General features: G+C 42.4%; 1 protein-coding gene across 4 annotated transcripts in view; it reads left to right on the plus strand.

The window, feature by feature from the left end:
- FAM107B (family with sequence similarity 107 member B) overlaps positions 1–7,054 on the plus strand; it is a 223,697-nt gene extending 216,643 nt beyond the window's left edge. For all 4 annotated transcript variants that reach the window (XM_053572248.1, XM_053572249.1, XM_053572250.1 and 1 more), the window contains 2 exons: positions 3,611–3,761; positions 4,349–7,054. In XM_053572248.1, coding sequence (XP_053428223.1) covers positions 3,611–3,761; positions 4,349–4,465 — 268 coding nt within the window. In that variant the 3' untranslated portion in view covers positions 4,466–7,054. The remainder of the gene's footprint in view (positions 1–3,610; positions 3,762–4,348) is intronic.
- Positions 7,055–17,399: the final 10,345 nt, after the last annotated feature.

Genomic DNA, 17,399 nt, shown 5'->3' on the forward strand with positions numbered 1-17,399 from the left:
CAAGCTCAACTGCTTGGGAGAGCAAACACCCATTAGTCTTCTAACTCTGAAACCCGTGCTCTCCTGTTTGGCATGTTTTGGACCCAGCTAAGTTCTAGGTTAAAAGTCTGTAGGCCACTAGGTCAGATTGTTAAGACTCTGTGCTGGATTCTCAGCTTCCATAGGTGTTCTCAGCAGCATCAAAAAGTATCATAGAAGCATTATTTTTTGTAGTTGAAAGATCAGTATTGAACAGGTCTTTTTTTTTTTTTTTTTGTAGGGACAGAGTTTCACTTTATCACCCACGGTAGAGTGCCGTGGTGTCACACAGCTCACAGCAACCTCCAACTCCTGGGCTTAGGAGAACAGGTCTTAAAAAAACAATAAGAGGGTGGTGCCTGTGGCTGAAAGGAATGGGGCACTAGCCCCATATGCCAGAGGTGGCAGGTTCAAACCCAGCCCCGGCCATAAACTGCCAAAAAAAAAAAAAAAAGAACATTTCTAATATAATTTAGAGAGATTCTGTCTTCTATAAATAGTATTTTTAAAAGGGCCAACAGATCAATTACTTAAACATAACCTTACAATTGGTTTCTGTGGCTTGTACATTTCTAAGTCAGTGGTTTCATACTTTTTAAAATTGGCTTTGCCCACTGTGACAGTCTCAGGTAGCTCCCTGACCAGGAGGCAGCCTTGAGAATTATTGTTGGTCTTGGATGGTACTAGACTTGATGAGCTGGTGGGTCATAAAGGGATTGAAAGATCATGCAAGGGATGATGTTGTAATTAATTATGAAATTTTGAGAGGCTCATTTCTGCCTGTGGACTCTATCTCTGCCATTTGATCCATATTAGACTTAGGGAATTACATGGACAGCGCTTAGCTTTTTCCTTTCAGCACAGAAAGTTAAGTGATCCACTGTGATAAAATATTCACTGAATTTATATGACTTCTGGACTGCTGTAAGTGCAGAATATTTATCATGTGAGCACCATTTGCCTGAATTTTCTGTTACTAAATATTTTATCTTACTATCACCATTACATGAAATTTTTGAACAGAAAATGAATGTCATATAATAGTTAAGTCTGTTCATATGTGGCAATAAGTTGTTAGCCTAATTGTCATATATCAAAGTTTGTTCAGCAGCTTTTGCATAATGCAGAAGAATTTAGTAATACTTGAGGTTATTTTGCCAGTGAAATATAAGGAAGAAAAAGATCTGAAAGATAGCTAGTCTTAATCCTAAAATTTAAATCCCTTAATCCTATCTATAGTGTCATAGCAAGACAAGACTTTTTAATCATAAAAAGTCATAAATGGAGTGAGTCTTTATTCATATTATTTAAAAATAATTTTAAATTTTCCTGTAGTTAATGACACCTTTTTTCTGAACTACAGGTGAACCTGACCCCCCCCACCCCCCCAACACTGACTGTGTCCTTAGGTTGACCTGGTTTTCACAGATGGGATGTGTGCCACATGTGCGCGTCAGTACCGTAGGCCTCGTTCCTGATGTTGACACCTCTGTGCGTTGACCAGTCGTACAGTCCCGTGGGTGGTCAGCTCACCGAGCTTCTATTGTCTTAGAGTACTCATAAGCAATTTCTATAGAGCTATATCTAAAGATTTAATTTTCAGAACGTTCTGTCTGTACTTTTGTCCCCCTCAGATAGTCTTGATAATTACGAAAGCAACCATAATTAAATCACAAAAGTGACCTGCTGCTTTTGTTTCGCTGGAAATTTGGCCAAATTTAATTTTCTTCTTCTTTTTTTAAACCAGAAGTTCTGGTCATGAAAATTGGGGAAGTGGAGACATATATATTATTTGGACTGTCTTTTATCGTCAAAGATGGACCTGCGCTGGTCCTTACCCTGTAAACAACAACTTTGAAAATACTTTTTCTTGTGATTCTAAACTATACCTAGATAGGAGGGATACCAGAATTTTTAAAAATTGGACATTAACAGTGAAGCATGAAACTGAAAGGTGATGAAGTGGATTTGAAAAGGGGTTAAGGTGGGTATGCATTGACTTTGTGACCAGAGCACACTTTTCTGAAATTGTTATTTAACAGTTGTTCACATGCTTTCGGTCAATTAGTTTTGTTAATTGATTGGAGTCGTTAAGAGAGCAACCCCAGGTAGGTGTCCCTGATCTAGAGGTGACAGTCACCAGCAGCAGGACCAGGAGGTGTGTGGGAAGGTGTACCGGCCCAGGCCAGAGTCAAGGCCTAGTGCACGTGTGCACGGTGTCTGTGCGCGTGTGTGTGTGTGTGTGTGCATGCACTTTTACCCTGCCCTGTGCTTTTCCTGTTTGGGGGCTAGTCTCGTTTTTATTTCAAATGCTCTTAGTAAATTTCAGTATCATGTGGAGTTTACTTCAGAGCTGGTGGAGACTGGCTCTGGTAAAGAGCTGGGAAGACGGGCAGCGCCTATGGCTCAGTTGGTAAGGCGCCAGCCCCATATACCGAGGGTGGCAGGTTCAAACCCGGCCCCAGCCAAACTGCAACCAAAAAATAGCCGGGCGTTGTGGCAGGCGCCTGTAGTCCCAGCTACTCGGGAGGCTGAGGCAAGAGAATCACTTAAGCCCAGGAGTTGGAGGTTGCTGTGAGCTGTGTGAGGCCACGGCACTCTACCGAGGGCCATAAAGTGAGACCTTGTCTCTACAAAAAAAAAAAAAAAAAAAAAGAGCTGGGAAGACGACAGACGAGGAAGGAGTAGCTGGTTCATCCAGCATCCTGGGCAGCCCGGACAGGAGAAGCCCTGAGGAAGTGGTCAAGGAAACAGAAAGGGCAAAGGAAGCCTCCCTCACAATCAAACAGAAATCCCACCCGAGAGAGTGCTAAGCACGTCCCTCCCTTGACTTCTCTCAAAACCTGAGATGGAGGGTAGCCAGCGAGTGGCCTATTTTGATTTTGTCACTCCTGTTTGGAGAGAGGGAATCCTAATTTATCTCCCAGAAATGAAGAATTTCCTGGAAACCTGGCTTCCATGCACCATAAATACTAACCTGCATATCTGACACTGTTTAGGCGCAGGAACGCTGGACTGGGATCAGATCAGGTTCCGCGTGACATTGCCCTCGGTAGTGAGAGAATCTTGGATATGCCTTTGGATGTGTGAAGACAGTCTCTCATGGCTGACACATGAAGAGCGGGAAGGTTTCCAGGCCATTTTGCTGTCTAATTTCTGTGCCAGCCTGTCTCTGGGTTGCATTTAGTGCATTAGAGCAGGGCTGGATCTTGGGAGCCTCCCCTAAGCCTCCAGCTGGAGCCTCTCATCTCCTGGGCATCTCCATCCCCATCATGGGTCCCCACCATGCCCCTTGAATGAGCATCCCTACCCATCCTCACCCTGGTTTGCATAGCCTGTGTCTTGTTACACGGTAGGTGCTCAGTACCTTTTAATCAATTGAGTGGATTTTGCATACTCTTTGGAAGATGGTCTTGCCCTTTTCTTCATTGTGAGTTTCTGAGGTCACCAGCATTGCCTATTAGTGGTAGAGACCACAGCCACGCTAATTCCCTGGAGCTCTTTTCTGTGGTTCATCCCTTAAGTGAAAGTTCTATTCATGAAAGATGTATCCATTAGGTTAACATTTTGTGTGTTAATGCCTCTTTTGCAGGGGTCTTGCACCTCAAAATAAACCAGAATTGCAGAAGGTGATGGAAAAGAGAAAACGAGACCAAGTAATAAAGCAGAAGGAGGAAGAAGCACAAAAGAAGAAATCTGACTTGGAGATAGAACTATTGAAGCGGCAGCAGAAGCTGGAGCAGGTACGGGCCCGTGGGGGCAAGCTGGCTTTTTTGTCCTGAGGAATAAGGGTGTCAGAACAGGTAAAATTTAGCAGACCCGTCAGATGTCGGTGTCTCTATCAGGAAGGAAAAATAGGAGACAGATATTAGCCAGCGGGGTCACATACATTCAAGGCAGGTGACAAGGATTCTGCTGAGGACTCAAAAGAGATTTAGGAGGGAAAAACAAAACAGGGAAATAGTTTTGAATTCACACCGACTGTTGGAGTAAGTTAATGAAATTCACCCTCATTGAGTCTCGAGAGCACTGTGTGTTGATCTCAGGATTCACTGTGTATTGATCTCAGGATTTTTTTTTTTAGCTTATCTCTACAATTCCTGTCATCTCTTGGTGTTGTTGGCAATAATAGCCAATTCGCTGCTGCTTCTGTGTGGAATTACCCATGGACTTACATACTTATGGTTTTTTTTTCTTCAGGTGGGAGATCAGGAGAGACTTCCTTCCTTCTTTGGGAAATGAAGTTCTTAAGGACTTGGAAAAGAGGGAGGGGCCTTTTGAAAAGCCTTTCGGTTTGTGAATAATTTTCCTGTTTCTGAATTTGATTTAGCTTGAACTTGAGAAGCAGAAACTCCAAGAAGAGCAAGAGAACGCCCCAGAGTTTGTGAAGGTGAAAGGTAATCTCAGGAGAACAGGCCAAGAGGTCGCCCAAGCCCAGGAGTCCTAGGCAGAGGCCGCACCAAGACCTGTGTCCTGCCCTCCGTCACCGCACAGAGCCGTGTCTGTACCTGCCTCCTCAGCACTTACTCTCAGGGCAGAAGCCCCTGGAGAGAACTCGAGCCAGCAGAGTTTAAAGGATTTGGTTTGATTTTTCATGCAATCTGGGTGGATAAGTTGCTTTTGACAGCTGCAGCTCTTGTTCGCCAAATGAAAGGGACTGCCCAGCACGTAAGTGGTTAACAGTGGACCTGTGTTCAGAGACTTAAAACAAACAAGCAAAAAGAAAAAAGGAAGAGGACACTGGAATAAATTCTTGAGAGTTGCACTACTCGGTTTTCCTTCCATTCCAAGTTTAGTGGGGGCACAGAGCCTTTTTTCTTTAAAGAGCTTAAAAAAAAAAAAAAAAGAATTTTTTTCTTTTCTTTTTTCTTTCTTTTTTTTTTTTGTCTTTGTTAGTTAATTTTAGTTCACATAGAAATGCATTTAATCTGTTACATCCAGCATTTGTACATTTTATTTTGAGGATCTCAGATTTGCTTGTTTAATTTATACGTTCACCCATGTTAGAATTAGCACCAGAAAATGTTAGTGTTGAGCACAGCTGTGACCTTTGTTGGCACTAAAACTTAGAAGTAGGGTAAGAAAGTTTAAAAACAAGTGAACACCTGTGTTGATCTTATTTTAATTCCTTTTGGTTTTCTGTGATAGTAGTATGCTGCATATCAACATTCCAATCCCAAGAAGGTACATCACATAAATTCATTTATGGCTTTGATAACTAGCAGGGTTTTTGTTGGATTTTGTTTTTAAATTTCTTGCTGAGCTGGTTCTGTTAGGTGAAACAATCTCTCGGTCCTTTGGAGAGTGCTCAAAAGCAGAGAGGGTCCAAAATCTTTTCATTTTTGAGGGGAAGAGTTTGGAGAAAGTTCCCATTAGGAGCTGGGCAGTGAGGACTTCTGTAGGTATTTTAATGTGAAGCAAAAGTGTGTCTCACGGAGGCTTCATTGGCAGATGGTGGCATTTGAATATCTAATGATAATGAGTATCATTAGAATCCAAACTTTGAAAATTTCTGAGTTTGATCACCTATTACTCTTCCTTCTTTTAGTAGTGAAAAAGGACGATTTCACCACTATCTCCGTGACGATGCTGTTGAGAGTGATGTTGATGACTACTATATGGCTTCTCTCAGGAAAGGCTGGGAGGAAGGGAGGCCCCGCTAAGTTTCCTCACCCTAGCTCGCATGCCATTCCCAGAGAAGCCGAGTTGCAAAAACAGCCATATTCTCATGCAGAACTCATTTTATACTGCTGGCATGGGCCATGAGTTCCTTCTACTTGCGATAATAGAGAAGAATTTTTGTGGAGGTAGAGTGTTCCCCACAGAGACAGTTCAGCCACTAATTTCTACATTGGAGACTGGTACACTTTCTTTAAAGACTCACAGAAAACCAGATCCAGAGCTTTTATTTTAAATCCTTAATTAGCAGAGTAGAAATCCACTTTCTATGGGAATGCTTTAGTTTTAGCAGTTGACAATTAGGCCCCTATTCAATCCTAAAGTGAACAAAAGTAAATTCAATGATAGTATACTGCTAGTTAGAGAAACATGTGGGCTGATTACACCTGAAATGGAGTGTTTATCTCATCATCAAGTATTATTTGAATAAAATAAAGAGATGCTTAAGATAAAATGTTGCTCTATAATAGTTTGCTTTTGAAGAATGGAATAGTAACTATTTTTTTGCATCATTCTTCCTCTCGGAGAGAAGTGCGCTAACTGATCATCTTGCAAGTATATTTCTGACTGCACATTGACTTGAGTTCTTTCTTGTGTTTATGGACGAAGATGCTACTTGTAAAATGAAGATTGGGGACTGGCTCGTACCTTTTTATCTAACTAGATGTTAGATCTTCAGATCTATATCCTTGAAGCAATTCTGCCACTTGGTAAAATTCTCACGGGCCTTGACTGCTTCCTTTAGAAGGATCGATTCTATTCCTAAAACTTAACTAGAATTTGTTCTTCACTGGGAAAAAGTTAATGAAAAAGGCATTTCTTTCCTAATCTCACTGAAATTCTGCAGAATTATGTGTAGTAATATAAGATCTGGCCAAAACAAGACCTGTAAATAGTGTGAAGTGGCGTTTCCTGTTAAATTGTGGCGTGGGCAGGGACAGAAGCACCTGGAAGGCTTCGACGTCCCCTCCCACCTTAATACTCTGCAGCGTGAACCCTTAGGACTCAAACAGCTGAGCAGTTCTGTGCTTTGAGCCACTTTTTGACAAAAATGGCTCCATTTTTCCACTCCGGTTTTCTTAAAATAGTTCCGTGTTTTCTAGTCTCACAGTAGTAAAGTAGTGTTGCTTTCTAAGCTATAACAGTTGACTTTATTCTTCTACTCTGAAAAATCTTGACTTGTTGGAGTGTATATAATATATATAAAGGGAGCCTTAATGGATTTGTTTTCATAATTTAATATTTTTTGTATTTGCTCTTGTATAATTGTTTTTAATGGAAAGTATTACAGAATTGAGGGTGGAATTCTTAGAACCAAAGTTATTCTTAATAAAAATCACCACATGCTTGGACCATGCAACCGTGCTTGTCTGATCTGTTCAAGGTGAACATCTGGGATGGAAGGGGGCTGTGTTCAGTTGAAGGGTGACAAGGTGATTCTAGGGTCTCCCGTTGGGGATTGTCCTCTCTGACAGCCTTTCCCTCAAATCAGTTATGTGCTTTCCTCTTGTGTAAATCAAGACAGAGTTGTTATGTGTACCAGAGTCATGCTAAGGTAGTGATCGGGTGCTGTAAGCCACACTTTGCATAGAACATAAGGTGCTGTAGCAACAGCCATCAGTCCTCAACCCAAAGTATTCTGAATTTTTGGCAGCTTGGTAGGACAGTGGGAGGCATATTTTGGGAAGGGCCAGTTTTTAGTGCTTGTGAGTTGGTTACATGGGCATCTGGATTGTGATGATGAATTTTTTTTGTTTATTCAGCTAAACACATGTTATGCTCAAAGAAGTTACTTTGGGGAGCTCTACACATGATTGTGTGATTCCTGCTGGTTAAAACAGTTTGGAGCTTCAAGTCACTTTCTAACTTTATAATTATGCCTTTATTTTCCAACTGCAAATTATTACTCAGCTTGATCACCCAACTTTTAGCGTCTTTGGACTGTTTTTAAAAAATTGTATCTACTCAAGAGAGTAAAGGTTTGCTATCTCTAAGGTTATATACCATGAGCTCTAAAGCCAGTGCAAAAGATGGACTCCAAAAATGATTTGAATGGCAGCTACACTCTTGAAATAACGAGGCAGTTTGCTACAGTGACAGTTTGGGGGCTTTCCATCCATGTAATTGGACCACTGTGTATGTGTACAGTAGTGTAATAGATTTGAAAAAAGACAAGGCAAAGTGTTTAGCAAGATTTAAAATGCTGTAGTACAGCCAAAATAGTAATAATTATTAAAATAATACCATCAGGCTTAGAATGACTAGTATAATAAGAAATGAAATATTTTATTTCTAAGTTCTTAGGATAAGTAGTTAGCTTCACAATCACATTTCCTACTTTATTTTTTACCTCATGAGAAAATGTCTGATTATTACTTTTGAATATCTTCTCACTTGCTCCTAGATCCTCTAGCAAGATGGTAATTACCAACTTGAGCACTTGGTGATTTATGGAAAGTATGTTTGTTGCTGCTGAGGTGTTACTCTCGTCAGGCGTCCTCAAAATGTGTGTGTGTGTCTCGGGGTAAATATGTACACACGCGTGCATGGATGTTTGTTTTTGTATCTGTATTTACTGAATATCATTAAGTTCACATTAGTACCTCTAATTCCATCCAAGTCTCTTTACCATCGTTGTCACTCCCTCCTCCAGCAGTGAAAACCCCGTCTGCCAACCCTTCTTTCTGCACTGGTACATTTTCTCAGTCCCCCTGAGTGTAACCTTCCTCACCTTCTTTTGTCGCTCAGAACTGCCTTTTAGTTTTTAGACTGAATTAGCCCGGAAGAAAGGAAACATCAGTTTTCCTTGAGCATTTCAACACATATTGTGAATTAAATTAAATGCCACAATCTCAACTGCAGCCGCAGATTTAGTATACCTGGTTGTTTGAAACCTTTCAAACTCCACAAACATTACATGAACCACAGTTGACATAATGATTAATGCATTTAAAAAATAACATATGTAAACTTTATTTTTTTTAAAGTAAATTTATTTTAGGTTAACATGAGGGTACAAACAACCAGGTCAAAATATTTGATTTTGTGCAAATATTCAAGAAAACCGATTACCGTATTCTAAGGTATTATTTTGCATTTGTGGTTATGTCCCAGACACAAAAGGTGTGCCAAACACCCCCACCCTGTGCATATTCAGTGAGAGCACCCCAATCCCCTCTTTCTCCTCCTCCTGCCTTAGCCCTCCCCCCAACTCGAATTGAAATGAGTTTTTCTCCTATGTAGGCATGATCAGTTCTGTGTGGTGAATTCCTTTATTTGTCATATTTGGCTACCCATGATCTTAGATATCTGGCTGGATCTTTAATTTGTTGTCGTTTAGGATCAATGAGACTCCTTTTCTACTTGTTTATTTTGAAGTAGGATCAAGATTTTATACCAGAAGTGTCTAAAAGAGTTGCGAGCAAAAATGTCCTTATTTAGAAGTGATAGCTAAAGAACATGAAATCATCTTCTTCCCCCCATACGTGATTCTCCCTTATTTTTCTGATGGTATGAGGTCTTATTGAACGAGAAACCTTTTAATTACACTTATAAAAGTTAGTTGAGACATTTTCTTTAAAGATAAGAATTATAAAAGGAGATTGGCCTGACTTGATACCAAAACACACTTCCAAGCAATAATAATTTAATGAGTAATTTCTGAATTTATTAAAGAATCTGGCATAAAAATAAAACTGCAGAAGTATTAGAAGAAAATACAAGGGAATATTTTTATAGTTGTATGGATGGAAGGAGGTTTTCCCAAGCAAGACATCTAACCTCAAATCTATAACAGAGAACTGACAGATTTAGTAAAATTTGAACACTTTTGTACAAAAAATAATATCAAGAAGTAACAAACTAAGATATATTGTATTTTGCCATGTATAATGTACATATATGTTTTTGGCCTAAACTTTCAGGGAAAATGAGTGTTTTAATTTTTTAATTCAAATTTTTGTCTGATAAATAGTACCTGTTTTTTGTATTTTAAATTATATAAATTATAAATTAGTACTTGTTTTTGTATTATAAATATTTTTTAACATAGTATGGTACAAGACATTCTATCTAACAAATAAGTACAAGATACTAGAACAGATAGAAGGTACAAGGGATTTTCCCATAATTTTTGTAAAAATATCAGCTAGATTGCTAGCTCCCGCCTTAAATATACAAGAGAATCATGTTGATCTTCAGTGGCTGAAAGTGCTTCCTTTGAAACCTCGAGGCAAGTTCAACAAAACCGATTACCATATTCTAAGGTATTATTTTGCATTTGGGTATCATTATTGCTTTCTAGAGTTGCACTTTTAATGCATAAGCATTATTAAAAGAATTAACATTTATGTATGCAGAATTAGTGCTCCCCATGTATAATGGGCATATTTATTTTTCTCTCAAAAATTTGGACAAAAAAGTGTGCATTATATGCGCCAAATTATAGTAGTACCTGTATGCCAGTGAATGAATGATACCTAATTTTACATACAAAGTATCTGTAAATTCAATTTAGTAAAAAAATAAACTCAGTATATGAACAGGCAGTTCGTAGGAGTTGAAGTACAAATGATTCCCCAACCTGTGAAGAGGTACTCACTGTCAGTAGTACCAGAAAAATGCAAATTAAAACAACAGTGAGATGATTTTGCAGAAATATTCACAGAGCAAAAAGTTAATAGGTTGATAATAGCTATTGCTGGTAAGGATTTGGAGAAGCAGGTATTAACTATACCTTTTCACAGGGAGTGCGAGTTAGTAAAGCGAATGTAAATACGTAAGTATGTCTTCACACCCGCTGGAATGGCTATAATAAAAAATGACGGAAAATAGCAAGTAACTAGCATGTGGAGAAAGTGAACGCCTTACTGCATTGCTGGTGAGAATGCAAAATCGTGCAGCCACTTCGGAAAAGTTTGTCAGTTTCTGTCTTAAAAAGTTAATCATAGATTTATCATATAACCTAGCTAGTTCACTCCTAAGTATACATTCAGGAGAAGTGAAAACAGTCATGCACACAAACGTTTATGACAAGATTAGTCATAACTAAAAGGTGGAAGCAACTCAAGTGTCCGTCAATTGAATGGATAATTAACGTGGTAATTCATGCAGTAGAGTGCTACTCATTCATAAAAAGGAGCAAAATACTGCTGTGCTACAACACGGGTAAACGTCTGAAACAAAAACCTGTAAAAATGCACGCATCTTTTCACACATCATCTTGATTTCTAGGAATTTGTCCTTCAGAAATATTCATGTCCATAGAGATTGTTCTTCAAAGATACATATTTGCATCACTTCTTGTAATTTCTCTTGGATACAATCCACCTACCTTGTAATAGTTGACTAGATTCTGTATAATATATCCTTATTCTCTGTATGGACTATAAAGTAATAAAAATAATTAGGCTTGGCACAGCGGCTCACACCTGTCATCCTAACACTCTGTGAGGCCACGCAGGTGGATTGCTTGGGCTCACAAGTTTGAGACCAGCCTGAGCAAGAGTGAGACCTCATCTCTACTAAGAAAATAGAAAAAAACTAGGAGGGATCGTAGTGGGCACTTGTAGTTCCAGGTACTTGGGAGGTGGAAGCAAGAGGATTGCTTGAGTCCAAGAGATGGAGGTTGTTGTGAGCTGTGATGAAGCCATGGGACTCTGCCCAGGGTGACAGAGTGAGACACTGTCTCAAAAAAAAAAAATAAATAAAGTATTAAAAATAAGATTGTTAAACATATAAATAAGACCTTGTAACTATACTGTTAAAAAGCAAGCTATAGAGCAATACATGTAATATAATCTCATTTACATGAAAAAACTTCAAAAGTATACATATCCATTTATATAAGTCAAATATGTTAACGGGTTACTTCTGGGGAAGGAAAGACATTTAAAGTCAGAAATAAAGGGGGGCTTCCCTATTTAACGTGCCTATTTTTCTTATTTTTAAAATTTTGTACAATAAGGATGTGTCTTTGAATCATTAGTGTTTAAAAGGGCATAAAAGGAGATCAGGCACAATGGCTCTTACCTATAATCATAGCGTTTTCAGAGGCCGAGGAGGGAAGATCTCTTGAGGCCAGGTGTTCAAGACCAGCCTGAGCAAGAGCAAGACCCTGTCTCTACAAAAAAAAAAAAAAATAGCCAGGTGTGGTGGTGGGCACCTGTAGTCCCAACTACTTCAGAGGCTGAGGCTGGAGGATCCCTTGAGTTCAGGAGTTCGAGGTTGTAGTGAGCTGTGATGATGCCACTACACTCTAACCTGGGTGACAAAGCAAGACTCTGTCTCAAAAACAAAAAAAGCATAAAAGCAAAGAAAAACTTGTGAAATAAGTCTCCTTAATGCAAAATTATTTAACATCTGGATGTTATTGATGTCGTAATTATTAGTGTATACATGTACACAGTACAGTGAGATTACAACAGAATGGTCCAAAAGACCTACAATTGACATAGTCGTAGGAAAAAAAGGGTCCAGTGAAAAAAACGAAGAGAAGTTTAGACTCCAGAATGGCAGTGAGGAGCATAAACATTAAGAGTTTACATCCTTTGTAGACCCTGTAAGGCTGAACAGAGACCCAACCCAGGGCTCCTTGAAGGGTTCTGAGCTGGCGTAGGTTTAGCCATGGAAACAGCATTCGTCACCCTTTAACTTTTTCCTCTGCTACTGGAATTCAAAGTAGTCTGGTTTTTGCTCCTATAGTTTCTGTTGACTGGGGTTCAAGGTGATTTGGAATGTGAGGAAATGGCATCTCTGTGATAAACTGCTGACACTCTGCACACAGGGCCTCGGGAGAGCTTTGGATTGGCCAAGGAGGGTCTTCCCGGCCAATGTTCTTTCTCTCCTGAATGATGGCGAAACTTCTATTTCCCTTCTTCCTTGAATCCGGGGGGAGACTTCATCATCTGACTAAGAGCATGTTTATTACTCCTTGTGCTCCTCCTGGTTGCATACTTGAGATACAAGCATCAAAAAGGAGCTGCCTAGAGCTGAAGAAATGCTGAGTCTTGGCCCTTTAGGAAGCCTGCGAGCAGGTGAAGCAGAGGCTGGCGTAGAACAGAATTAGCAGCAGAGAAGAGCAGCTCAGCCCCTCTGTTCTGACTTCTTAATGGAAGGTTGAGGCTCAATCACCTGGGTACCTCACTGGAACCTACTGATCCATTCAGGTTGCAGGAAACAGTAGCACCTGTTAGCCAGAGGTCAGCAGAAAGGAAATGCAATGTGATTACAAACATCTACAGCTCCTCAACAGGGCAATACCTTCCATGATGGATAGGGAACTGGAGTCAGGGTTTATAGGCAGCCTCCTCAAAGTTGATAAGCACCCTAGGGACCCAATGAGGAAAACACTCCCTGTATAAATTTCAGGTGAGCAAAGGAAATTTTCTGGCCCCTGAATTTGCCTTTAAAGTGACGCATGGGGTGCTCTGTTATTTGATGGGGCTGTCCCAGTCAGCAATCTTTGTCTTCCCCTTGACGCCTCCCTTCTCGCTGATTTCCATGTTCTTCAGAGATAAGCAGCATTTCAATTAAGTACAAGTGCGTGCCGGGTACGGCTACCTTGCTGGGAGCCAGTTCCAGCTCTTGCGGTTGTTAATAATCTTGTTCAGAGATAAGACATTGCATAAGATGTAATGAAAAATAACAGGCATTAAATAAAAGGCCACATGCAAACTTAGAAGATAGGAACCATAGAAACAAATTAAGAAAAGAAAATACACAACTAAATTAAATGGTTTTATGGCTAGATAGATGCTCACTAGTAATGTTCTCCCGAGGGAAGCAGTGGGAGTTAACGGTTCAAGTGACATTTTATGTTCAAGGGGAATTTTCTTGTTTTTGATTTCCTTCTCTGCCTCTTCAAAAATACAATGGAGCAGGTTGAAAACTCTGATTCTTATGAGTAGCAGTAATAGGGCCTCAGGGAGTGGATATAGCCAGAAAGAGAAACAGCAAATAAGCCAGCAGCCACCCCCTTGAGTGACAGCTTGCAGGGTTGCTAAGTAACACCTGTCCTTTATTTCCCAAGAACTTCCTGAGGTGCTTGAGGTTAGGCCATGGGTGAGTTCTGATTTGTTTCCCAGCAGTGAAATCTGAAGCACCCATGTGGTTTGTGGTGGTGTAGTCAGTAATAACCAAATGGCAGGCTGTCCCCACACACCTGTCCTGGGGCTGTGGTCACAGGGATGAGCCGGGCTCTGGAGACTCATGCATTTCCTGTCCAGCCTCTGTGTTTGTCCATTTTTATCTCAGTGGTGGGAATATAACACCGAGCAAAATGATGTTCATTCTCTGACATTTTGGAGCTCAAGATCAAGTGGGGAGGCAAACATCATTCAAAGCATCACACAAGTGACTATAAAATGACAAGGATGGTGAGTGGTACAAAAGAGGACAGGGTGCCATGCCAGCAGTAGGCTCCCGCGCCACGGCTGTGCCCCACGTGCTTAGCGGGATCTAAAGTAGTTCCCACATTGCTGTGGGGAATTCTGTTGTCCAGGCCAGGGGACAGAAGTACCACAAAGTCGAGTACAGTTGCCCCCCACCCCTTATCTGCGGAGGATACCTTCCCAGACTCCCAGTGGATGTCTGAAACTGTGGACAGTACCAAGCCCTATGTATACAATGTTTTTTGATCCAGTAACCAAGATGGCTACTAATTGACTCATGGGAGAGAGAGCAGGGTAGACGATGTGTGTACACTGGACCCAGGTGGGCTTCACAGCCTGGACTGTGCTGACATGAGATTGCATCATGCTGCTCGAAATAGCGTGAGGTTTAAAACTTACAAATTGTCTCTCTCTGGAATTTCGTTCCCTCCAAGAAAGTGAATATCAACTCTGGGGTGCTGACTTTCTGCTAAAGGGACTTGGGAGAGAATTGTCTCTCCCCAGTGAAAAACCGATCTAGGCTTAGGTTGTTTTAACAAGCTCAAAGCAATTCAAATTAGGCACTACAGATATACAAGGGCAGACACACAACACTTAAAAGTAAAATGTATCAACTCTGGCAACTGGTAAGTGCTTGTTTTGCATTGCAAATGTACCACAAAATTTGTTACCTATGTGCTGGATGTCACCGCTCTGAGATCTTAGAATTCTCTCTATGTTCTCTGTGTGGGTGCTGTAAAGCCCAGGGAGCCTCCTCAGCTCCTCAGAGAAGCAGCAGCCCAGGTGTGAGGGTGGAGCACACAAGGCAAGTCATGCACAAATCCAGCCAACTAGAAAGCTCTAGATGGGTAAGACGATGGACAAGTGGGCAAGAGGATGGACAGGTGGGCAAGAGGATGGACGGGGGCAAGAGGATGGACAGGTGGGCAAGAGGATGGACAGGTGGGCAAGAGGATGGATGGGGCAAGAGGATGGACAGGTGGGCAAGAGGATGGACAGGTGGGCAAGAGGATGGACGGGGGCAAGAGGATGGACAGGTGGGCACGATGATGGACAGGTGGGCAAGAGGATGGACAGGTGGGCAAGAGGATGGACGGGGGCAAGAGGATGGACAGGTGGGCAAGAGGATGGACGGGGGCAAGAGGATGGACAGGTGGGCAAGAGGATGGACGGGGGCAAGAGGATGGACAGGTGGGCAAGAGGATGGACGGGGGCAAGAGGATGGACAGGTGGGCAAGAGGATGGACGGGGGCAAGAGGATAGACAGGTGGGCAAGAGGATGGACAGGGGCAAGAGGATGGACAGGTGGGCAAGAGGATGGACAGGTGGGCAAGAGGATGGATGGGGGCAAGAGGATGGACAGGTGGGCAAGAGGATGGACAGGTGGGCAAGAGGATGGACGGGGGCAAGAGGATGGACAGGTGGGCAAGAGGATGGACAGGTGGGCACGATGATGGACAGGTGGGCAAGAGCATGGACAGGTGGGCAAGAGGATGGACGGGGGCAAGAGGATGGACAGGTGGGCAAGAGGATGGACGGGGGCAAGAGGATGGACAGGTGGGCAAGAGGATGGACAGGTGGGCACGATGATGGACAGGTGGGCACGATGATGGACAGGTGGGCAAGAGGATGGACAGGTGGGCAAGAGCATGGACAGGTGGGCAAGAGGATGGACGGGGGCAAGAGGATGGACAGGTGGGCAAGAGGATGGACAGGTGGGCACGATGATGGACAGGTGGGCAAGAGCATGGACAGGTGGGCAAGAGGATGGATGGGGGCAAGAGGATGGACAGGTGGGCAAGAGGATGGACGGGGGCAAGAGGATGGACAGGTGGGCAAGAGGATGGACAGGTGGGCACGATGATGGACAGGTGGGCACGATGATGGACAGGTGGGCAAGAGGATGGACAGGTGGGCAAGAGAATGGATGGGGGCAAGAGGATGGACAGGTGGGTAAGAGGATGGACAGGTCTGGCTAGCAGAAAATGCATTTCACTGCCTTTTCTCATCCACATTTTATTTTTCAGGGAAGAGAATTTAATGTATTAGTATACTGAGGCTTGGCTGATCTCACAGGCAGGCTGTTTAGTTACTGTCATTGATAAGCCAGTAGTCTTAGGTTAAGTCCGCTCTCCTGTCATCCTCAACACAGCTCCTCCACTTTCCCTCCTTCTCTCCCTTCCTCTCTTCTTTCCTCTCCTTCTTACAGAGTAAAATGAAAGAGATGTTTTAACTGTTCATCATAAATTGCTCTTCAGCCAGGTGAGTTCTTTTCTGCAAAGCTGCATGCAACCTGGAAGCTGCTTGGGACACCTTTGTACCTTGGAGGTTACTGCTGTGATTGCTTTGTCCTGTAATGGCTTTTGCTTCTTCTGCCAGACCCTGAGGCAACTGGACAAAGCGTGACTTTAGCCTGATGGCTGTGGCTCTGGATGTGCCTTGTCACCCTTCCCTGTCACAGAGCACTGAGGCAGGACAGACCTGGAGCCCCGGGGGAAGAGCATGGGACCAGCCAGGCTGAGCAGCATGTACCCAGCTAGCACAGGAGTTGGGAGAAGACCTGCTCACACTTTATGTTGTGTCCCTGACATTATGGAGCCCCTGCCTCGGGCTAGTCAGCATGAGGACAGAGAGAGAGCAGGGGAGAGTCCCCATGTGAGGGCTCAGCACCTGGGGAAGGCCCACAGGCTAACAAGGATCCCTAACACACAGGGAGCTGCCTTGTATGTCGACCTTGACAAAAGTCGGTACAGGAAGAGTCGTTGGGTTGTGAAAGTGCAATTTGTATTTTCCTAAGAGTAGAAGGGGAATGTCAGATCCAGTTGTCACAGAAAGTACCATGATTGTGTGTATTTCACCCTGTGGACATGCCTAGACACTCTCTCACACACACACACATTTTTTTTCTTTTTAAATTAACCCCATGACAGATTAAACACATATATTAAGAGTAAAATGTAGTGAACCAAAAGCACCAGCCAGCTACTCCCGATTATCTGTGGCTTCCTTTCTCCACCTGTGGGACTAATTCTCACTAGCTATTGGCATGACGCCAGGAGGGCTGGTCTCTGTATGTGTGTGTTTGTAGGGGAGGGGGCTGCTTTCCATTGCCAAGGTCAGATGGAATTCACATTGGATGTTGGTTTGGATTTTTGGGAAACATTGAGTGAGCCACAGAGTTAGGAGCACCAGCTCTTGGGTTTGAATCTTAACCCCACCACTCTTCAGCTCTGTGACGGTGAGAATAAATTCTTTGGCCTCGATTTCTTCATCTGTAAAATGGGCACAGTGATTGTGTCTGCCTTGCTGAGT

This window comes from Nycticebus coucang, chromosome 20, assembly GCF_027406575.1.
Source record: "Nycticebus coucang isolate mNycCou1 chromosome 20, mNycCou1.pri, whole genome shotgun sequence".
Lineage (NCBI taxonomy): Eukaryota > Metazoa > Chordata > Mammalia > Primates > Lorisidae > Nycticebus > Nycticebus coucang.